Below are 24632 nucleotides of genomic sequence, written 5' to 3'. Positions count from 1 at the left end.
GCTCTACAAGGAAAACTCTGTTATCCTAATTTTATAGATCGGGAAAAATAGAGTTAAATATTCTTTCGAAGTCATGCAGCTCGTAAGTGTTGGAGCCAAAATCTGAACCAAAGTTAGCTGACTTTGAAGCCTGTGTTCTTTCCACTCATTATACTCACTCTAAAGTGTGTTCATTCCTATATGTGTGTATGTGAGTGAGAGAGAGAGAGAGAGGGCTATTTATATCATAAATCATTGGAGACCTCCCCAAATCTCAGACTGAAATTAATTGGGTTATAAATTATTAAGATATGTTAGAACATAATATTATACTTTTTAAGGTGAATGCTCTTCACTGATATCAGATTTCCTCATTTCCACAATAAATATAAGGGAAGCAGTAGGGTCAAGTATTTAAGAGATCCTGGATTTAGTAATCAGACCTGATTTTGTTCAAGTTTGTCTCTGCCACTTAAATGTGTGAATATGGACAAGTCAGTAGATATCCCTAAGCTTTAGTGTCTCATACATATAATGGTTAGGTATATATAACATTTGGTTTATGGAGTTGTAAACATTGAGTTAGATAACATACGTCAAGTACTTGATTCAGGGCCTGACAGAATTTGTGCTCCATTACTGATGACGATTACCATTTTTAATTATGAGAGCAGTGAATGGGAATCTTTGTAGGTCAGTAAATATTCCTCAGATCTGAAGACTGTCTTGATGCATCTTCTTAGAAATGAAGCAATGAATTACTCTTGCTTTTTCTCCTACTTAACATTTAAATTAAAGTGTTTCGTAACCAGACAGTTCCAGAGCCTGAGCGCCTCTTAATCATACAGCCATCTGTGAGTAATACATAGAAACTCTTAACTTTTTCCTTTCTCTATTTGTTACTAACCAGAGTCCTCAGAGACCACCTGACTTGGGAAGAACAATTGTTTGAGGTCATCATGACAGTTTTTTTTTGTTTTTTTTTTAAAAATTATTTATTTATTTATTTATTTTTGGCTGTGTTTGGTCTTCGTTTCTGTGCGTGGGCTTTCTCCAGTTGTGGCAAATGGGGGCCACTCTTCATCGCGGTGCGCGGGCCTCTCACTATCGAGTCCTCTCCTGTTGCAGAGCACAGGCTCCAGCCGCACAGGCTCAGTAGCTGTGGCTCACGGGCCCAGTTGCTCCGCGGCATGTGGGATCCTCCCAGACCAGGGCTCGAACCCGTGTCCCCTGCATTGGCAGGTGGACTCTCAACCACTGCGCCACCAGGGAAGCCATCATGACAGTTTTAAATCATCAGAGGGTTAAATGTATTTTAAAGGACATCTGTAAGACAAATTTTGATATTTATGCCAATGTCGCTGAGACAAAGAAGTGGAGCATTGCTTTCGTTGTTTTCAGATATTCTTAGTGAGACTTTTTTTTGTACGAACATGTGCACTCCTCCCTTTACTTACTGCTTATCAGTAGAAATATATGACATTTAATTGATTTGATACATTTGTTTTCTTGTTATATTTCATCATTTTGTAAAGCACTTTGCAATGGATTCACTTAAAAATGTTTATTGAATACTTGTTATATGCCAGGCAGTAAGTCACTTTACAAGGTAGAGTATAAGAAAAATATTAGTAAATATAAAAATATAAGTGTCAAGCACTATGCCTGGTACAGGCAATATAAAAATTAACATAAAGTTGTTAAGATATGTTTTTTTCTCAGTGAACTTAAAGCCTGGTTTATCATCACAATTTAATATTATTAAATACATTTAAAGGGAGATGAGGAAGCTGAAGTTAAAAGAAGTTGAAATAACTTGCATAAGGTCACACAGAAAGTGAGTTTTAAATTGCAATTTATATTTGCGTTAATCAAATATTTTTATAATACTGTTTTATTTCCTACATTGACTTTGGAACTACATCTCATTTTTAAAAGACATTGATCTTGGATAAAAATATACATTTTTAACTTATAGTCTACTTAGAATCAATATTATATAACTTGCTATATAATGTAATAATCACATTTCCGTTTTCCTCTTTCTAGCCTTTGGACTATTTTTGTCATACATTTTTATTTACATATATTATAAACCCCATGATATATTGCTATTAGTTTTGTTTAAACAGTAACTCTCTTTTAAATTGATCTAAAAATAAGAATAAGATCTTATATATTTATCCATGTAGCTACCTTTTCTAGTATTTTACATTCCTTTATATAGATGCATATTTCCATCTCATATCTTTTTCTTTCGGCCTGAAACACTTCCTTTAACATTTCTTGTAGTGCATGTCTTCTGGTGATAAATTCTTTCAGCTTTTCCATGTCTCAAAAAGACTTTATTTTGCCTTTATTTTTGCAAAATATTTTTGCTAGGTGTAGAATTCTATGTTGATGGATGTTTTTGTCTTTCAGTACTTTAAAGAGGTTGCTCCGTTGACTTCTCTCTTGCTTTGTTTCGGATGAGAAATCTGCTCTTTTGTCTATCTATCTATCTATCTATCTATCTATATATTTATTTATTTATTTATAATATATATATTTATGTAACATGTTCTCCCTTTCCCTAACCTCGCCCCCTTTCCCCAGGATACTCTTAAGATTTTCTTTACCACTAATTTTTACCAATTTGATTAAGATGTATCTTGGTAGTTTAATTCATATTTCTTGTTCTTGGGGTTTGTTGAGCTTCTTGGCTCTCTAAGTTTATGGTTTCCATCAATTTAGGAAAATTTTGGCCATAATTTCTTCAGGCATTTTCTGGGTTCCTCCCTTTCTTCTCCTTCAGCGACTTAAATTACAAAAAAATATTAGGCCACTTAAAGTTGGCCGATACCTCACTGATGCTCTGTTCACTTTTGTGAATACTTTTTTCTGTGTTTCATTTTGGATAATTTGTATTGCTACTTTTTCCAGCTTACTATTCTTCTCTTCGAAATATCTAATCTCTTCTTCTTATTATTTCTTTTTTTCTAAATTTTGGCATCTCCCCCCGGAGCTGCTGTGAGGGAGTCTCTGCATCTCCGCAGCCACTTACTTCCAGCGGTGATCTCGTGAGACTCCATGCTCTTGGCCATTGCTACCCCTCTTGTTATTCTTATCCAGTGTAGTTTCCATCACAGCCATCATGGTTTTCAAATCTTAAAGTCTGATTGCCCCAAATTTCTGGCTTCAGAGAATCTCCCTTTTAAAAAAATATTTCTTGTTTCAGCTTAATATTCTGAACATATGGACTACAGTTATAATAATTATTTTGATGTTCTTGTTTGTTAATTCTAATATTGGTCTCAGTTCGGATGGGTTTCAATTGATTGATTTTTTCCTCCTCTTTATGGGTCGTATATCCTGGCTTTTTTGTATTCCTGGTTAATTTGAATTGGATACAAGAATTGAGAATTTTATCTTATTGAGTGCTGAATATTTTTGTATTCTTATAAATATCCTTGTGCTTTGTTCCAGGATGCAGTTAAGTTGCTTGGGAAAAGTTTGAACCTTTTGGGTCTTGCTTGTACAATTTCGTGAGTCTGACCAGAGCATCATGTAGTCTAGGGATAATTATTCCCCATGTCTAATGCAATACTTCTCTGAGTACTCTACCCAGTGCTCCCAGAGTAATGTGGCTTTCCAGTCTGGCTGGTGATAACAGGCACCAGTCTTTGTCCTGTCTGACCATTGAGTACTGTTCCCTCTGACTTGCAGGGCTTCAGGTAGTTTTCTCAAATGAATGTGTTGAACACTTGAAGAAGACTGTCTGGAGATTTCCAGGCTTCTTTCTTTGTGCAGATCTCTCCTTTCTGGTCCTCTGTCCTGCAAACTCCATCTGCTTTGTTTTCCTTTGGACTCTAACTTCATCTCCTCAACTCACAGAGTCTGATGGGCTCTGCTTGGTTTCTCCCTCCTTGAGTGGTGGCCTGGAAACTCTCAAGCCAGGAAGCTGGGATAATCACTATTTCCTGTCTCTCAGGGATAACTGTCCTTTGTTGACTGATGTCCAGTGTTTTATATATTTTGCTTTTTTCTGTTTCCGTATTTTAGGTTAAAATAACCTAAATAAAAATTTCTTAATGTATTATTTATCATTAACATTTATTAATTTAATTAATAAATCAAAATTTATTAATTTAGAGTAACAAAGTTTCTTCTATCTTCGTTGAAAGCAAAAATTCCCTCTTTTAGCACTTTAAAGATGCTGACTCATTGTTTCTAATGAGAAGTCAGAGTCTACCTATTGTTGTTCCCCCATGTGTAATAATTTTCCCCCTTTGGCTGCTATTAATATATTTCTTTTTTTTTTTTGATGTTTGTTTTACTATCCTGTGCCCAAGGATGGTCTTTTTTGTGTTTGTACTATTTTTGTTTTGCTCAGCTCTCAGCTTTATGAATCTGTGGGTTGATGTTTTTCACCAAATTTGGGGAGATTTCAACTATTATTTCTTCAAATATTTTTATGCCTCAATCTCTCTCTCTCCTATCCTTGTGAGACTCTAATTATGTCTGTTAAACATTTTTTTACAGTCCCATTTGCTGTTTATTTTGAAAAATCTTTTTTTTTTAATCTCTGTTTTTCAGTTTGGGTGATTTCTACTGACCTATCTTTCAAGCTTACTAATCCTTTTTTTTTTCCATTGTCTACTTTTCTATTAAGCTCATTTAGTGAATTTTTAATTTATTTATATTTATTTATTTATTTATTTTTGGCTGTGTTGGGTCTTCGTTTCTGTGCGAGGGCTTTCTCTAGTTGTGGCAAGTGGGGGCCACTCTTCATCGCGGTGCACGGGCCTCTCACTATTGCGGCCTCTCTTGTTGCGGGGCACAGGCTCCAGATGCGCAGGCTCAGTAGTTGTGGCTCACGAGCCTAGTTGCTCTGCGGCATGTGGGATCTTCCCAGACCAGGGCTCAAACCTGTGTCCCCTGCATTGGCAGGCAGACTCTCAACCACTGCGCCACCAGGGAAGCCCACATTTAGTGAATTTTTAATTTCATTTATTTTATTTTTTAGTTCTTGAATTCCTATTTGGTTCTTTTTATAATTTTCATATCTCTACTGATATTCTCTATCCAATCATTCTATCCGTAATTTCAAGTTCTTGAACATGTTTATCATAGCTTTTTAAGAGTACTTTTCTGATAATTTCAAAACCTGCATCATCCTGGGGGCTTGCTTCCATTGGCTAGTTTTCTCTTTTGACTTTAGGTCATATTTTTTGCTTATTTGCATGCACAGTAGTCTTAAAAATGTATACTGGACATTGTGCACAAGACATGATTTGTGGATTATGCTGTTTTCTTTAAAGAATTTGAGGTTTTTTTTCTGGCAGACAGTTAAATTGTGGTGATCACTTGGAGCTTATAGAGTGGTGATTCTCAGCTAGGGGTAGTTTTGCTCCCCCCACCCAAGGAGATATTTGGCAATGTATGGAGATATTTTTGGTTGTCACAACTTGGGGTGACAGTGATATATGACAGTGACAATGAAAGTGGGTAGAGGCCAGGAATGTTGGTAAACATCCCACAATTCACAGGAAAAGCACCCCACAACAACTAATTATCTGATCTAATGTTTCAGTAGTGCCGAGGTTGAAAAACCCTACTGTAGATGTCTTAGACATTGTTAGAAAGGGTTTATTTCAGTTTTTCCCCCCAGTCCTAGAGCATGTACCTTATTCTAGAGTATGCCTTATTTCTAACATTTGGCCTTGCTGGGGTCTTAACTAAATGCCCAAAGTACTAAATGTCTCTTTATTCCACTCTGACTGGCTAAACCTCCAATGTCTCCCAGCACTTTACAACTTCTAGTATCTTTATTCAGGACTCACCTCCCAGCAACTGGTTAGTCTTATTGAGTCTCACCCTGCAGAAGTACAGTCCAGTGCTTGGCCAAAGTCCTTCAGGGCACCTCTGTGTAGAACTCTGGGGATCTCCACCAACTCAAGGAACTTTACCTATAAATTCTCGCCTCCTAAGCAACCCTAAATTCCAAGCTCTGTGTCCTCTTCCTAATGAGATTGCCACTTTCTGTACTTCACTTCAGAAAGTACCCTTGATAGAAATGTGGGTCAACATGAAACTCACCTCACATAATTTCCTTCTGTCAAAGATCACAACCCTATGCATTTTGTTTTCTAATGTCTGACAACAATTGTTTCATATATTTTGTACAGTTTCATAGTTTGCAATAGGAGTGTAATTCCTGTACCAGTTATTCCATCATGGCCAGAGGTAGATATCCCAGAAATGGATCTTGAACTCAACTCTAAAACTTAGGTTTCTCCATCATTCTTTGGGAGTAAAAAGATATCCTTTTAATTATAAGGAAATATTTTATAATAGATGAATATAAACTTGCAGTTTCCTTCTCTAGAAAATACTAGAGGAGAACATTTCTGCTAGATCTACCTTCTTATCCCATTCTCCAAGACCATTTCTATGATGGCTAATAAGACCATACAAATGATGCCTTCTTTCTACCAGAGATAATAATAGCTGTCTTCTCTTGTATGGTTTCTATTGCCAGGCAATGTGCCAATAGATTTACATATATTTTATTTTATTTTATGTTCATAGCAGCCCTATTTTCCCTGATTTACATTTTTATTTTTATTTTTATTTTATTTATTTATTTATTTATTTCTATTTTTGGCTGCATTGGGTCTCAGTTGTGGCATGCAGGCTCTTCCTTGTGGTGTGCAGGCTTCTCTCTAGTTGTGGCTTGCGGGTTTTCACTTTCTAGTTGTGGCACCTGGGTTCCAGAGCGTGTGGGCTCTGTAGTTTGTGGCACGCAGGCTCTCTCGTTGAGGCGTGTGGGCTCAGTAGTTGTGGTGCACGGGCTTAGTTGCCCGGCAGCATGTGGGATCTTACTTCCCTGGCCAGGGATCGAACCCGTGTCCCTTGCATTGGAAGGCGGATTCTTTACCACTGGACCACCAGGGAAGTTCCCCTTCCCTGATTTACTTTTAAGGAAACTGAGGCTCCAAGAAGTTAGGTAACTTGTAAGGTTTCAGAGGTAGTGAAATGAAAGAACTGAAACATAGGCCTAGGTCTGTCTGACTCTAAAGCCTCAAATGTGTATCAGTCAGGGTAGGCTAATTGCTATAGCAGAGCACCCCCAGATCCTCAGTGGCTGAACACAATAACCATTTATGAAAGTGTTCTTATTCATATTAAATTCTAGCATTGGTTGATGGAAACTTCTGCTTCACACAGTCCTTCTTTCTAGTGGCCCCATTATTCCCAGGGCCTTGGAGTTCTCTGCTGCTCCACTTCATCAGAAGACGATAAAAGAGAGTGCAGAGGATCAAGCTGGAAGATGTTAAGACTGATAAGTAGAGAATATCGCTTCTGATGACACACAATTGGGCAGAAGTCTGTTATAGAGCCCACCTACCCACAGGGAGGCTGGGGAATAGTGTTTAGCTGTGTACTTAGGAGGAAAAGGGAATGGGTTTCAGTGAACAACTAGCTAGTCCCTGCCACACCGCATTAAGCCAAATTCTCTCCTAAGTTCCTCCTTGGGGAGCATTTATACACTTTGCTCTAAATTTAGCTTTTCTAGGCTGGGGACCTGTTTTAGTGTCATAGATAATTCTCTAGGCAAGTGAAAGTTAACAGAAATCATATCCTGAGAGGATGTGGATCTTTAGTTCATGTATCACATTGTCCCTCATCAGGCCAATAATTATCACCATCATCATTATCATCATCATTCCCAATTTTAAGCAATGCATTTTTGATAATTTTTGACATTTTAATCTACAGTTACTATCTACATTATTTTAATTAAGACACCAAACTTCCTCTCCCACCACTGTCATCTATCATGCCCTTGCACCTGGGCCGCCATGGAGTCAATGCCTTGTTTTCTTGGCCTTTATCTTGCCCAAGTATCAGGCTTTCAGAATGGTGTCTTCCAGTGAAACTCTGAGTCTGTAAACACAAAATGAGTATCAAGAACTTTCTAACTGCCCTGAACAATATCAGTGCTAAATTAATAGTCAAAAAATAATCACAAGTATGAGGAGGACACTTCCAAAAAGAACTGGCTTAGATTCCTGTGGGAAATGGTAGTGACACCTGGGAAACCAACAGTTAACTGAAAAAGAGGCAAATTTGAAGAGCACTTTAGTCAACTTGCTTTGCTCAGCCCACCTGGGTCTTTCTTTTGATTTAAGTACATCTCCCATCTGTTTGGTAGGAGTGTTTGAAGCAGTTCCCTGGATTTCATTCCAATCGCACCTGCCCTAATCCAGGACCTCCTTTTCCCTCCTTCTGGCAACACATCCAGATTTTCTCTGTCTTTAGTGTCTTCCTTCTTAATTCATCCTACAGAAGACTGCCATTATCTTTGAAAGTGCAGTTCACATTATGTCTTATTCTTGCTCACAAATTTTCAACGGCACGCTGTCTCCAGTTTCTTCCCTCATCTACCCTCTGATCCAGGCAGACTGGTGCCCTTTGTGTTCCTAGAACTTGTTCCATGTAATCCCATACTTGCGCTATCATGAATGCCACCCCATATACCTGGATACCTTCTCATTCTCATCTCCACTCTTCAAAATCCTACCCTGTTTTCAGGGCACAAGTAAAATTTTATCTCTTCTGTGAAGTCTGCACCCATGTTTCTGGTTAAATAAATCCCTCTCTTGCTTGTATTTGGGTAGCACTTTGTACTAGTTACAGTGTGCTTTGTGTCCCATCTTCCCCAGTAGATCATAAACTTCTGGGGAGTAGGTGTCTTGTGAACCTTCTGATGCATCTCCCACAGTCCTAAGCTGTGGTTCACTGAAGATTAGAAATGCTTATTGGGCAAAATTAAAAGAAGTATGTGACATCAACTGTACAAAGATCTTTTCCCTGAATTAACCTGAAAACTAATAACAGACTACCTCAAAATGATTTGATAATATGCTTGAGATAACCTATTAGGCATAACCTAAAAGTACATTTAAATGGTCTCTTTTAAATAAAAAAACAAATGCTTCAAACAGTTAATTTTTAAATAGATCTATAGTATCTTTTAATAGCCTGTATTTCCTTAAAGATAATATTAAGTAGGAAGAATGGTTAGAACTATTTCTATAAAATGTACTGTGATTTCAAATTTCCAAAAAGACGTCCTAAATGATAGGTATTGAGCGTCCCTGGGATGATGCCACTGCAGGCGGCTACTTTAGCAATGTCCTGGATACAATTTTGCGTCTAGATTGTCTTTGCCCAGGAGAGGCACAACTTTTGTTGGAAAGCACAACTGTTGGTGCAGTGGGGCAATTGGAAAGTGTTACATTGGAGGGAGATCCTTCAGAGAGAATGTGTATCTTCATCAAAATTCTAAATGCATTGAAACTGTCATTCAAAGAGTTAACATCTGCGAAGAATAAAAAATGCAATGGAGAGGTTTCAGGCAAAGCATGGGGAGACTGATAAAATTATCAGTGAATTAAATTCAGACAGATGGCTTTGGAAAGGAATGAAGTACACAAACCTTCCGTGGAGTATAATGACTCTCATTCTGACAGGGGCTTTGTCAACAGGGTAAGCCTTTTTTAAAAAAAGAAGAAAATCTGGATTTTAAAGCAACTGGAAGTCAGATTCTTCTCCTTTTCTGAAGGTGTTGTTTAGTACTGAAAGCAACACAACAACAAAACCTGATAAAGTTTGGACCGTCTCAGAGTCTAAATTGCCTGGTGTAGGTGCACAGCCTGGTGGAAGGCACATGGTAGGCACCCTGGGTGCTGTTCCTTCTCATTGTCTTCAGACTTGCTGCCCACATCAATGGGTCCTTGGCAGCTAAAACGTTTCTACAGAGCAGAGGCCAGTCATTAGCTCTGCTTACAACAGTGGGATGACAAGAGAACCTTTCGGCCATTAAACACACTCGTGCACACATATGCACACTGAATAAAGAGAAATCAACTGATTTTTGCTCCTTAAAATTTCAGTTTTTATCATTGTTGGTTACATTAAAAAACAGAGCTCCTAGAAAAAGTATCCTAGTTGATACTCACTATCCTTCTACATATAGATAAAAATGATGAGAAAATAGTATGTTATTTCTCGCTCAGGGTTTCTTTTCCTTACTGTTTCTATTTCATCTTCACTTATTTGGCTCTAGGGACCCCCTCTTTCAGGTGACAGGCCCTGGCGTATTCACGCTTGGACGAGGATGGCCAGGTTGCTTCTAAGCAATGGACGTTGCCTTTGTTCCAGACCAGATGTTCTGTCTCTCCCTGGTAACAGTTTGCATTGTGGTGCCTTATCATCCAGCACTCTCTGGAACTGGTGCCAGGGTAGCCTCAGAATCTGCCAAGAGCAGCGCTGAATCAGTGAGACAGCTGGCAGCCTCCCTGGGGAGGGAACGTTTTTACCTTTTTGATTCATGCAGTCTCCGCTAGTTCTGATCCAGGATGCCATGAATGATTTTTCTTAGCGACAGGTAAGAACAAAAAAGCTTTGTAACCTAATTCAATAGAAGCTGGAGACTCAGTGTGCGACTGATTTAAAGGAGAAGACGATGAAGAGGAAGTGTACACACAGTCCATTGCATTTTCTCCATAATCGACATCTGTGCTTTTGCCTGTGTTGGAGTTGTCAGGTTTGGTGGGAAGAGAAGCTTGAGAATCAAGAGTATTGTGTTTATTGACCTAGGATTAGGATTTTAATCATGTCTCTGAGATTGCATGTTATCTACAAAAACGAGAAGATTACTCTTTTTTAATTTTTTAGCTATAAAATTCACTGATCTATTGCTAACTTGGCTAAAAATCCAAGGTTACTTTAATGGGTTTGTTCACATCATTCAGGCTTTAATGTTTCGAATACATTTATTTATCAGGGCTATGAATTTGGGTAAAAATCATCCATGTTTACACTCAAGCAAAGGATGACAGCTTAGTTTGGGTCCTCGCCCTAGGTCATACACATGTCAGCACACTTTTTGAGTCAACAAGAACACTAGTCCTGAACACCCTGTTCTCCCACTGCCCCATGAAAGCAGGCCAGTTCTTAAGCCACTGTAGTCAAGAAGGCCATTAGGAGATGAGATGGCACAGTACCTGAGCTCCAGTCCTGGTGTGACTGAGAGGAAAAAAATGTGACAGTAACAGAATTCAGGGACCTTGCAGTGTGTCATCCCTATCAATCATGGCAGACGTATTGGCAATATGATGGATGACACCCAACCACTGACCTTGGTGGGTTAGCCTTTGTCACATAAGTACCAGAATAAGTCAAAGCAGTGGGTCAACCCACCATCAAATAAGAGCGATAAGCTGTGACAGCAGCAGAGGGAAAATGAACATTAGTGTCAAATGTTGTCCATATTTCTGAAGAGCAGTTATCTTATTGTTCAACCATTGAATAGGATGGGTTATTTCAGGAAGAGGGAAAATCAATCATCAATGCATGCTTGTGGCAGTATGAGTTTTCCTCTCTTAACTAAGGTATAACTTAGAGTAGTTGGTCTGTAAAGTAGGCACTCTCATAGGGTGAAAACTATTACAACATAGATTTCTTTACTTAAAACCTGAGAAAAATTAGTCTAACCAGTGAACAAACCCCATACAAACCAAAGTTTCAACTCCATTTACAAGACATTGCCTCATCTACGTGCAGTTCAACATTCAGTTGGTGACAGACGGCTTGGTTTGGGAATAGAAATAATTTAGCCTGGGATTCCTGGTGATTTTCCCATGATGGTCTTAGAATTTGTCTCTCAAGCATTCTCCCAAAGCTTCACACTTACAAATGACCTACCCCAAATCTATTTTCTCAGTTTACATTTTATTTGATTGGTCATAGAAAGTAAGGAGAAATTTTCAATGAGATATCTCAGTGTGCAGCAGGACATGTGGAAGGCTCAATGGCTACAGAGGATAAAGGAAACAGAGAAAAGGTTATGATCAACTTGCTTTTCATCAGAAAGTGAGGTTAGAACAGACTGAAGCAAAACCTGCCCGTTTATTTTCCAGATGGCTTTGTGCCATGTGATAAGGGATTCTATCAGCTTTATCAGTGGTAAGAGTTAGTCGCTCTAACCATACCCCTAAGCCAGTGGAATCACTGAAAATACTGTATCATATCTTTTGGAATCAACATTTAAAAAGCAAGAGACCCAGATATCATGTGATTCTCTTTCCTTCCAAGCCAAAATATTCAGGTTGGCATCCTGAGGCACTCAGTCAAGGGGAGTAGACCAGGTGGTGCATTAACAGTTAAGGGTCAGACCCTGCATCATTCTAATCCAGCCCATTCACGTTGCTATGCATTCCCCCCACAAATATCTTCTGTGTGCTTCCCACCATGCCAGCCATCAGTACAAAGGATGTTTTAAGGCAAACAAACGAGATACTGTTTATCATAGCAGGCTTTGTAACTTTTGGGACTTCAGGAGGTGGGTACAAGCTGAAAATGCATATAGAGTCAGGAAAGATTTAGGGCAGAAAAGGAGCAATATATTATATGCATATCGGCTTTATTAAGGAGAGAAAATCCCCAGGGGTGTTTCAGAGCGAACCTTCCCTCTTTTGAGATTGATGTCAGGGAGGATGAATGTATCCTCTCATGGGTGACCTGATATAAGCCATTTGTCTGATCCAGCAAGATATTTCTTATATTCTCTAGTTCTTGATATGGGAGTAGACACTGAGAAGTCAAAGCATCTGGATGCATTGTGTTTGACTGTGTGGACTACTGTACACAGAAAAAGATAAAGTGTAAGCCCTGATGGTATTCTGGGTGCATTTCTCTCCTTTCTGGATGAATGCCTAAGATGTTGCTAGACTGAAAGCTGAATTGGTTCTCTTGGTAGTCTTTCCCATTCTTCTCAACTGCAGGATTTATAAAACATTGCTCTTTCGGTCTAGGTATAATTTGGGGATCACATCATGATAACTCTATGTGTGTGCCGGGAGGGCAAAGTTGCAAAGCAATTACTCAGCAGTGCTGGGGAAAGAAGCAATTACTGGAACACATTTTAGCCCCGCTTGTCAGAGTGAGTTTCACTTGGGCACAAGGGAAGCATTTAACTTGGGCAGCATCCCTTTTTGGAGGCTTAATTTAGTTTTTTCTTCCCTTTAATTGTGTGATTCCAGTATTTTAGCTACAATCCCTAGGCTGTAAGAACCTTTAAACTGCTCTTGATTATGAAGCAGGGCATGGGTTTTGAAGAAGAATAAACAGGGAGCTGTATAATTTATAGGAAAACTGCATGATGGACTTTTCTTCACAAAGAACATTGGGTTTACACTGGCACAAGCCAAATACCTTTGTAATGAATAGTCAGTAATCAGCAGCAGCTACAGTAAGTGCTTGAAATTTTTTCTTTTATGTGCTATGAGTCCATAAATTAAGCATCTGATTCTGATTGCTGTCACGAATGCATACACCTATTGCTACGCAACCCCACTGCTCAGATCTCCTGCATCAGCTCATGCTCAGTATAGAACATTACGAAAAGTAGAAGGCAAGTCTCTTTTAATATGTTCAATTTCCATCTACTTTAAATACCATAATGGGAAAAGAGTGTTGACAGTACATTCCACTTTCCTATTTGGATCTAGATCACAGTTTGGATTTGAAGACAGCAGTGTTATGTTCTAGAATGTAAGAAAAAGAGTCTATATCAAGAGCCGTTAAAATGAACTGAATTGCCAAGGTGGTTTACAAATATTATTATTATTATTTAGCAGAGATTTATCTAAATTGTAAGCTTTCAACTTGCTCATTCCACTAAGATTTTGCATATGCTATTTTCATCGCTTGGAGTGTATCCTCCCTTTTTCTATTCTCTGCTTCTCAAGATTTCTAATTCTAACCAAAAACCCAGACAAAATACTTTAGGAAATTATTCTTTTCTAATCTCTTCTGCAACCAGATCCTTTTCAGTCCCCTACTTAATGATTCGTTGGCTGCTGTGAAGTTAATGTGAACAGATAGCTATTAATTTATAACTGTGATGCTTTCTAATAGTTTAAGAGTATTTTTAAAAACATAAACATATTTTCTATTTGGAACAATGTTACATGTGGTAGTTATGGCTCCAGGCCAAGTCACAAAATCTATTGAATCCAAAGTATGGGTGAAGTGCAAATATTTAAAATTAAAAAGTAGCATCAGAAAATAATATTGCAATATTGACAATAAAATAAGTTATTAGAGCCTTATCTATGCCAGCACTATTTTAAGTCATTTACAAGTATTAATTAATTGACTTCACAATATTCCTGTAAGTACTATGATTTTCATCATTTTACAGAGGAGGAAACTGAGGCACAAGAAGGTTTAAGCAACTTCTCGTTTGCATAGCTAATATGTGGTTGGGCTGAAATTTGAGTCGAAGTTTAACACAAACTCTTATGATTTTAACTGCAGTGTTAATTGTATTTAATTTTAAAAAAATATTGTGGTAATTGAGGTATGGAAGAAAGCAAACTTAGAAGACAACTTTAGTAAATATATTCAGAAGATAACTTTGAAACCCTAGTTGCTTTAGAAGTTGGCAAAAATTATTCTATTGAAGTCTAAACAGTTGCTGCTTTCTTATCAAGTTTTTTTGACTTACAAAAGCAATAGAGAGAAAAGGATTTAAAGACAGCAAAAGAAAGCAAGTTAAAATTTTTTTAATGTGAATTTGGTAAGAATTCAAAACAGAAAAGAGAAAGGGAATTAAAGAGAAATTAAGAGAAACCGAAAAACTTTTAAAAAGTAAACAATAAGCATGGAAGAGAAATATATGGAATTGTAACTTATGCCCAAGTTCCCTTGTGAATGATCCAAGAAAGAAGAAAAAAAAAGGACCTATGGGATCTGATAGTTTCCTCAGATAGTTTCCTCAGATAGTTTGTGGCCAAGGCTGCTTAGTCAGGGTCTAGGATTTGTAGGGGAAGTGAAGTGAGAAATATATATGGGATGTTTATTATTCAGGTGTCATAATTTGGAGAATGCCTTAATGATTGTCACTTGTTACCTTTGAATTTTTTTAGTTTTTTTTTTTTAATTCAGTAAATTATAGTATTTTAGGGACAGAGAATATTGTATCTTCCACAGAGCATGAAGTTGAGTTTTCATATTTGGAAAAATGGCTGAGGTCATTCCTACAGAGTGAAAAAGCTAAACTTTGCCATGGGAGAATCACCTTCCTACTCAAGATACTTCCTCACCCAGGTAAGTTTCTTACTGCATCTCAAGTAGTGATCTGAACATCATATTCACCCAATTAGTATTGTTGAATATCATACAGCATTTGAAACCTTGATTTTTATATAAATACAGTGATTTTTGTAGTTTAAGCCTGAAAAGTATCTGTTGTGTCATCCTATCAGCTGAGGACAGTGATTTTTGCAGCTTCCTTTTGTATTTCACTGTTAACTTGCCTGAGGAGGAAGCAACATTGAATGCAGGAAACCCAAGAGAAGATTTAGGTAGGATGTAAACACTGTAGAGAATTGAAGTGTTCAGCTGTGCATTAGGTAAGCAAAATTCCAGCAAGTCAAGATCAGCAAATTTGTGCGATGTTCTGGTAAGCCACTTCCGTTCTGCAGCCCACTCATTAATTTTCGGAAGCCTGACAGAATGGCTAAAAGGATGATCAATTTCAAGTGTCACTCCTGGTGTGTTTTTAGCCTATGTAAAAGTAGTTCCTGTAATTGTAATTTTGTTACACCTGGGAATCTTAATGTACCACAGTGTTCTGACAGAAGTTTGAGCATAAACAGTGTTCTAGATGAATGTTCATACACTCAGTTAAAACTCTCTAACTCTTCAGAATGTGAAATTCTGAACTAAGACTGGAAACAATAAACTGACTAATTAAACATCACCTACTGTTAAGATACAAACAGCTATTAATTTATAAAGCTAATTGGATTGGAATGCAGTTAACCTCAAACCAGAGTTACATTCTAATTGCTCTTTTACTTTAGAAAATATCAAAGACCACGAGATAATATTTTTATGGTGATCGTTCTTAACAAGTCATGCAGGTCTTCAGTAGAAGCCTTTGTTAGAGTGCTGGTATTTGAAAGAATTTAAGTGTAACAGGCCAACTTTATGGAATTGACTCAGAGTGCATTAGAAGAAAAGGGATTTGTAAAGGACTTTTTAAAAATGCAGCCTTCATTCCATATATGCTGATATCTAAGAGTCTCATAATGTGGTTTTAAAAAATTGTGTTTTCTAGAATGCTGTCTGAAATAGATTATTTGACAAGCTGAGTTGTTTTCAATACCTTGAGCCCGTTAAGAATTGTTTCTTTTGTCTTGATAGAGCTGTCAGGCTGTTTCTAATCATGTTGGCTTTGATGTTTATCAAGAACAGACACACAAAGAGAAGGCTGGGAGACCTGTTTGCCATTTCACTCCCTCACAGGTGCAAAGTAACCAAGTGGAAGAGCAGGTAGGGACAGTGTGACATGGAGTAGAGGACACAGGGTCTTCTAGTCTGAATCCCATTGATGTTTCAGCCTTGGACTGTGAACACTTCTGTTCAGATATGTATCTCAGGTGTTTGCCCTCAAAGGAGGGTCTCAGACCTCAGGTACTCTTCCTTTCATAATCTAAATTAAAATACCCTCAAACAGACCTGGGAGTCATTTCAGTTTTCCTCATCGGTGAGCTTCCTCTAGCTTTTACCCTCTAGGTTTTACCTATAGCTTGAATCTGGGGGGCCTGCAGGGCTTTCCTGGGAGTCCCGAGCGCACCCACGTCCCTTGATTCCTCACAGCCACCCCCCCCCCAACCAGGAAGCGTCAGCCACAGCTTAATCCTCGACACCCAGGTTATCAGAACGCTATTTCCCCCTACAACCCCCCACCGCCGCTGCGGGCTCTCAGCGAAACTGAGCAACGCCCAGGAGCTGCGCTGAGTCCTTAAACAGGGCTCCGGGGGCCTGCAGACGTTGGCTTGGTGCTTCGGGGAGCCGCCAGCTTGCGCGCCGGTCCGGGAACCCTGAGCCCGGCCTACGGGCTCCGCTCTTTGCAGGAGCCGAACTGGCATCTCCACGCTGCCAGCGCCCCGCTGCTCCTGGCGGCCTGCACAGGCCTCTCCTTGGCGCTCGTCAGTCACGCATTCCCCCCCACTGACCTTTCCTTCCGGTCTCTGTACTGGGTACCCATTTCCGGTGCAAACAATAGCTCATTAGCAGGTCCCCCTCTGTCTTTTCCAGCCTCGTGTCAGTCTGCAGCCGGTCAGCAACCTGTCACCCGCAGTTGGGAACCAGCGCTCCAGCCCCTTGTTCCCCGCGCACATCTCCTCTCTGTCCGGCGCTGGACGAGCCTCAGTGCTAGCTCAGGGCGCTCTCGTGTGGCACCAAGGCAGACAGGGTTAGGAGGACCCAATTTGGTCACCTGTTAAAGATTATGTCTCTATGAGGCAATTTCAACTAGGCTTCTAGATTTTTCCGACACCCCTCCCACCCTATTTAACACATATCCACGTGCCCACAAGCGAGAACTCTGGTAAATATGAAGCGGGAATTTAACCTGAACAACTTTAGGACTTGGAAGGCGAAGGTGTGTGTGTGTGGGGAGGGGGGAATATGAAATGAATGGGAAGAAAAAACGATTGCAATTACATTGCCACCAATACACCTCCTGTGGGGAAAGTGATAAAGAAACAATGGGCTTGGAAGAAACATTCAGGAGGCTCCTTTAAGATTTTGCACAAGAGAAGCAGTAATCTATTTTGTTTTAGAAATAGGCTCATTGCTTCTGATGCCGAATGGTATTGCCATATAACTACACTTTCTTCTCTTCAAGTCTTTCACCTTTCTCTCTCCCTCTCTTTTTTTCCTCCCTTACTAGATGTAGTAGAAACCTACCTCCTATCTCCATGGCACTGAGTTGAGTAAAGCTGCATTTCCTTGAGAGTAAGAAAAACCATGCAACCCCAAAATGTGTGTGATGTGCATATATTTCATCCCTGGGCTTGTCTTTCTGTGAGCAGTGAGTTTGAACACACACAAACACACACACTACTCCATAACAATTTCTTTGTCATATCTGCCTAGATAGGTAATATCTTACGTAAGTAAAGTCTCTAATTAATTTTTATGACCTTGGCAGCCTTCTGTAATTCTTTTTCTTTAGCACCATTGTGTACACAGTTACCATAATATTAAAGTTTTTCTAACAGTTTTTATTCCTTAATCTGCTAAACGATTTCCAATCTGTGGAACTTTAAAAATCTTTCCTTTTTCTTTTTTCTTTTGAAATCTTTTTTCCCCTTAAATGGGGAAATTTTATAATTAGGTTGCACGATAACATCGGTAAAATGAAAAAGAATTTCTCAAGATTTAACCTGTTCTGTACTATCTTTAGACAGCAATTTGCAAGGTGCCTGAGAATGCACCTGAGAATTTATATGGACTGCATATTTTAAAATAATTGAAGTAATAGTTCATGGGTGGACACAGAGTATAAAATTCTGTAATAGTTCCAGTTTATTCATACTATTATCCTTGCCACCAGCGTCTGCTTTATTTTCTGACTGCATTTTTTAAGTATTCTCTAAAAGCTGTATGAGAATTTAAACTTCTCTCTCCCAGAGGACAAGGAAAGACTGACAGATGAGGCTCTCAAGGGGTCTTTTTTGTATTTTCCCATTTTCCAATCAAGCAGTGCATTTTATGCTATTTCAGTTTTATGACTGACACAGAGTAAAGACACAATTTCATCCATCTTATCTTAGTTAGGTATGTAGGCCAACTGGCATGTGCTTTTTACATTGAGAGGATTCTCACTGCTAATTGCAAACAACTTCTTTTTACACTTCCTGGTAGTAGGATTTTTATTATATTTTAGTCTGGAAGCACAGCATTTCTCTGGTTTTGTGTGTGCATGTGCGTGTGTGTGTGTGTGTGTGTGTGTGTGTGTGTGTGTAGCCAAAAAAGGTCTCCAGAAGTCAGAAGCCCTGTCTTCCCTTTGCTTTGTTATGGGTAAATTGTAGAGGTTTCTTGCTACAGATTGTGCACTTGGCATCATCTTTACAAGCATGACAGACCTTTCCACTTAGTTGCAGGATGTGTTTCCAAAGACAAATTAAATATTTTCCACTGAGAGCAGAATCTTTTTCTTCCCAGCCAGAAAAGATCTAGTTAGCTTATGTTATTTACAGAATCCCCCATATTGTGGCATAACTTTCTCATTGTGCATCTTCAGAAATGCTGCTCACAAGATTGGGTATAATCAGGAAGTGGGTGGTATAACCAAATAACCCTATACTGTGTTGAGGGCAGCCTGGAACCAGAAGCTTTAGAAAACAGGTGTAAGGACTCCTCACATTTCTGTTCTCCTTTGAAGGCTGGGGGAACTTTCACAATAAAGTCTGGTATTGTTGCAAAGTCCTCCTCAAAAAATCTCCCACTCCCCCTTCAGTTAAGGAGCTCTTCATCTGTGAGGTATTGTGATTGTCAATACTTTATGCTCAGGTTAGGCTCTTATTTACCAGCCTGGAGACCTGCCAGTTATACAAATCAAGAAGAGCTTTGGTCATCTGCTTGTAGATTTTGGTGCTATGAACTTCATGGTCAGTGTTCTCTGCCAAAGAGCCCTGCAAGACAACACTCTGATGTTCGCCCTGACCCTGCTTTTTGTTTCTGGCAGCCACTCTCATCCTGTGCGGGGCAGTTCAGTGGCACCCCAGAGCCTCGGTCATCTCAGGATCCTCCCATCCTCTTGGAAGTCAGGGAGCCCATTGCACTGCAGTGTCTCCCACCAGTGTCCTGGCCTTAGGCAAAACCACCTAAGTGCTTTTCAGAGATACTAGCCCTCTTCTCACCAGTGTATTTCTCAAGGCCTGGGTGAATGAAGTGTCAGATCCCCTTGAAGGATATAGTTAGAGGGTAGATGGTTGATGAGTTGCCTATGATTAATCCATTCCAGTATTATTTCGTGAACTCTTGTATATCTTCCTGTTTATTTTAAGGGTGCTTTTTTTTTTTTTTAATGGCATCTTGACTTCATTTTGTGCTGTCCACTGTTATGTCTAGGTTTTGGGAAAATCATCCAAACACCAGTTAAACCCACTTGTAGCAACTTGAATTAGTTTATCAAATCCAGAATCTCTGGTGAATGTACTCATGCTGTGTACACTTGTTTGAGCATCTTTAGAATTCATTTCTACACATATTCCCAAGATTTTTGTAGATTCCAGCAATTCCATTGGTGTATAAGCCTTCTCCACAAGTGATTGACTTTGTCATTGTGTTCCCAAGACATTCTGGGATCTGACTCTAGTTATCAGACTAGTGGTGAAGAGAAGTGAAGGATAAAGAGAACTGATTTTTCCTTGCAAAGCAATTTCTTCATATGAGGTTACTAGAGGGTCTTCAAGTGTATTAGGGGCAGTTTCATCAGACAAGGGTGGCAGTTGAAGGTTCAAAGTATATAAAGTTCTCCAAATCTTCCCATATGTTTTATTCAGCTTGGGCTGACAAAACAAAATACCATCAACTGAGTGGCTTAAATCACAGGAATTTATTTTTCACAGTTCTGGAGGCTTGGAAATCCAAATCAAGGTGGTGGCAGCTAATACAGTTCCCAGGTGAGGGCTCTCTTCCTGGATTATAGACAGCTGCCTTCTCACTGTGTCCACACATGGGGGAGAGAGAGTGAGAAGGAGAGAGAAAGAGAGATTGCTCCCTGAGGGCACTAATACCATGATGAGGGCCCCACCCTCATGGCTTCATCTAAACTTCATTACCACCCAAAGGCCCGTCTCCAAATACCTTCACATTGGGGAGCTTCAACATAGCACTTTTAGAGGGACACAATTCAGTCCATAGCATCATACATCCTCAGGATAGTTCTCAAAGTCCAATTACTTCCCAATGACTGTCCTAATTTTTACATATGACACATGGTGAACATATGAATTCAAATGATGTTGTGATTCAGTAATTTACAGGATAAACATCCTCAATTGTTGCTGATTTCTGACTGCCTCTGGTTGTTTGCATCCCTCCCTCAGTATTCAAAACTCCAGGTGTAAGTATATGATTGGTCGAGCCTGCGTTGCTGTTACATGCCTTGATTGTCTTCCATAGTGGGAATCAGGGCCCTAAATTCTTTGCCTCTTGGGATCTCCCCTTACTAAATCAGAAGGATGTTCAGATGTTGTGTAGCAAAAAATCCCAATTGTTTACTATAGTGATGTTCAGTTATTTTTCTTTGATTTTCTTTCTATTTTAAACGGCACTGATAAATAGCAAAGTTTCCACTTATTTCCTAGGATAGAGTTTCAGAAGTAAAGTTTTGGTGTCAAAGGTTTTATAAAAATTTTTAGGATATGTGATATATCTGTCAAAATGCTTTTTAAAATTTTTGTACCAATTTATTCTCACTCCAGCAATGTTTGAGTGACTGTTTCACTGTGTCCTTACTCCCACTGACCTAAGACGTTTACTTTCTGTCAGCAGTCTATTATTCTTTCTTGAAAACATCACCTTTTTATCTTTTAAAAAAAACCTTAACATTTCCCTCATTCCTGTTTTGATTTCTCTGCTTTCTTCTCAAATCCCTTAAGAATACATCGGTGAGAAATGGATAGTCTCATTTCTGTGGTATTCCTGCCCAAAATACATAACCTCAGTCTGATTATGAGAGAATGTCAAACCCAACCAGATATTCTACAAGAGAAGTGGCCCTCTAAAGTGTCAAGGTTATAAAAAAGACAAAGACTCAGGTACTGTCCCAGGCTAGAGGAGAGTAAAGAGACAGGACAATTAAACACAAAGTGTGGTCCTCAAGTGGGTCCTGGACCAGAAAAAGGCTATTAGTAGGAACACTGGTGAGATTTGAATAAGGTCACTAGATTAGCTAATAATATAACATCGATGTTCATTCCTGGGTTTGAGAATTGCACTGTGCTTATATAAGATGATAACATTAGGGGAAGCTGGGTGAAGGGTATATCATGCCTTTCGGTACTATTATTGTGACTTTTATGTAAGTCTAAACATTGAAAATAAAAGTTAAATGCTTCAATATATAAATATGTTTATTTATAAAATATGCTCTATGTACAATGCCATGGAAGACACAGCAATGGGTGGAGATGCCGACTGGACTCAGTAGCAGGAAGGCTTTTCATTTCTAGACTTTTTCATAACTCTGTTTTACTCAGTCTTTGTTCATCCTTGTATGGTGGACTGGGGCATTGCTCTTAAACCTACGTGCAAGGTTTACTTAACTGTCAGGGGCCTTTATAAAATCCATCAGTGAAACTCTCCAGGCCAAAAGCACTGGCTCCCCTCTGGAGTCTTGTTCTGTTTTGCTTCTGCTTGTTCATTATGTTCTCCTTTTCTCCAGTGCATCTCCACAGTCTTGTTCTGTTTTGCTTCTGCTTGTTCATTATGTTCTCCTTTTCTCCAGTGCATCTCCACCCTCCAGTCCCTCCCATCTTAGGACAGACAGCTCCTCAGTGTTTCCAAGAAAATGAATACAAGTTCCTTATTAGACATATTTGATTTTTTGTTGCTGTTGACTATTAAACTTTTCTCCGAAGAACTTAAACACACTTCGCATTGTGAGGAACTCTCAAGCACTGTTTCCAGCCTATCATGTCCATTTGTTTCAGCAGTGCCTCAGGGATGTGCCTGCTTTCTCTTCTCTGCCTCTTGGGCATGAACACAGACAGCCCTGCGTGTAATCACAGTGTTTACTGGCCCCTCCTGCCTCAGGAGAACACGCTTACTGATGAAAATTCTTGATGATACTTGTGTGCCCTTGGACATCATTATCACTGTAAGAGCATTGGTCAGGATAGGGTTTGCTGTCTGCAGTTTACCCAGTAGCTTTTCCACAGTGTGGCCCATGGATCACCTGTATTGAAAGTTCTAGGAGGGCTTGTAGAAGTGCACATTCATTTGGTTCCTGTCAAACCCACTACTGTGTCAGAATCACTGAAGTCACCAAGAAATCTTTGTGTGTCTGAACCATCTTCATTCTTCTCTTACTCTTGATTGAAAGCTGAAAATAATAGTAGTGTTTACTCAGAATTTGAAGAAAATGCTTGATGGCAAGAATTTCCTGGAAGAGCTGTTTCTTTCTAAATCTGGAACTGTAATTGGAGAGATAGCCAGGAAGTTTGAGTCAGAATCTCTTGGTATGAAAGCAGAGAATCTGTATTTTTTTTAAATAAGAATTTCATATTTTTGTATGTTTTGTTTCATCTGTAACCACAACGATTTCACTCTGTGTTTGACTTTTCTGGACTTGTTTTCATACCTCCATTTCATGGGAAGAATAGTTGATTCATTCTCTGAGAATCTCTGAGAATCTCCTTTGAATTAGACACTGATACAAAGAAGAGCCAAGGTCCCTGCTTTCAAGCAATTAACACTCTGAGGCGGGACACAGACAAGTAAATAGTCAATTGCATGCCACATGAGGAGGGCTATGATGGGGGAAGCACACAGGAGAGATGCCAGCTCAGCCTGGCTGCACTGGGCAGGGCTTCCTGCAAGGACTAACACCTGGGTAGGCAAGGCTTGAGGGCAGCAAGTGTGTCTATGGTTTCTGCTCTGCATGTGTGCACATGCATACTTCTCACTGTCTATGTTAGTTTGATTTACTTCATCCATTTCTTCTCTACTATTTTCAGTTCTACTAGTTAAAAATCCCATTTGTTTCTTACATCCCACCTCCTTTCACCCTTCTTTATTTTTTTAACTAAACCCTTCTGAGGAGCCAAATCTCTCATCTCCATTGGCCTTGACCTGCCAGATTTCTCCAAGTCTCAACCAGTTACTCCTTCTGCCTCGATTTCTTCCTCTGCTCCCTTGTTCTTGATGGACTTTGAATAAGTAAATGGATGTTTCCCTTCAGGATCTTTGCATTCCTACACCCTGTACAATGGGCCCCGCCACTGACTGAAAGGGCTAATCTCTGACCCTGAATGGCAATCAATGAGGAGTTATTATTGGCCCAAAACATGCACAGTGATTTCTCCCCACTCCCTAGTGAGAGTCAGGAGCACGTGGTTTGCCACAGCCCTCTCCTGCCACAGCTCTGCCCAACGCCAAGTTCTCTCAGTCTGCTTGTGGCCTCACTGGCATCAGTGAGGGTTGCCATATTGCCAGCCCTCCAGAAATATTTAAAGACTTGTTCATAAAGTATCTGTCATACTCATTGATCTCTGGATTGAGTCTCTTAGAGCATTTAAGGTGACAGTCATTTTAGTTCATTTTGGGGTCAGTTGCTGCCTTCTTTAGGGTGTTCCTAGCCCACTGGCAAATTATCTTCTGATTGGCCCTCCCCATACCTTCTTTCTCCTTTGGAAACCATACACATCTCAATCTCCTTTTCATTCTCTTCCTTGAGGTAGGTTTCAAGGTAGGGCCAATGTAAGATATGGAAGCATTAAATATTTGGGAGGTGTTGAGCTAAGGAAAGATTCAAAATGTGGTCAGGAAGAGTGACTCAAGTGTGTGCTGGGCACCTGTATAAGACACTCCTCTGAACCACTTTACATCCTCTTTACTCTTATCCAGGCTTCAGTGACTAGCTCTGTGCGTTGTTCAGGAAGCTTCTCACAGGGGTCATCTGGTGGCACCTCACCTCACGGGCTGCATATATCATGCTTCCTGCCTCTAGTGCCAAGAGCTTGACCTCCACCCAAGCTCTGGAGGTGGAGTTACCCTTGACCACTGGAGACAGA

At 39.5% G+C, this 24632-nt stretch overlaps 1 protein-coding gene across 1 annotated transcript in view; it reads left to right on the top strand.

Annotated features, from left to right (window-relative positions):
- NXPH1 (neurexophilin 1) overlaps positions 1-24632 on the top strand; it is a 400800-nt gene that overhangs the window by 57268 nt on the left and 318900 nt on the right. The window contains exon 3 of the mRNA XM_068549972.1: positions 15025-15141. Within this exon, the coding sequence (XP_068406073.1) occupies positions 15100-15141 (42 nt within the window). The 5' untranslated portion in view covers positions 15025-15099. The remainder of the gene's footprint in view (positions 1-15024; positions 15142-24632) is intronic.

The sequence above is a fragment of the Eschrichtius robustus genome, chromosome 8 (genome assembly GCF_028021215.1).
Source record: "Eschrichtius robustus isolate mEscRob2 chromosome 8, mEscRob2.pri, whole genome shotgun sequence".
Lineage (NCBI taxonomy): Eukaryota > Metazoa > Chordata > Mammalia > Artiodactyla > Eschrichtiidae > Eschrichtius > Eschrichtius robustus.
The sequence above is the reverse complement of the archived record's forward strand: the minus strand, read 5'-3'. Positions and strand labels throughout refer to the sequence as shown.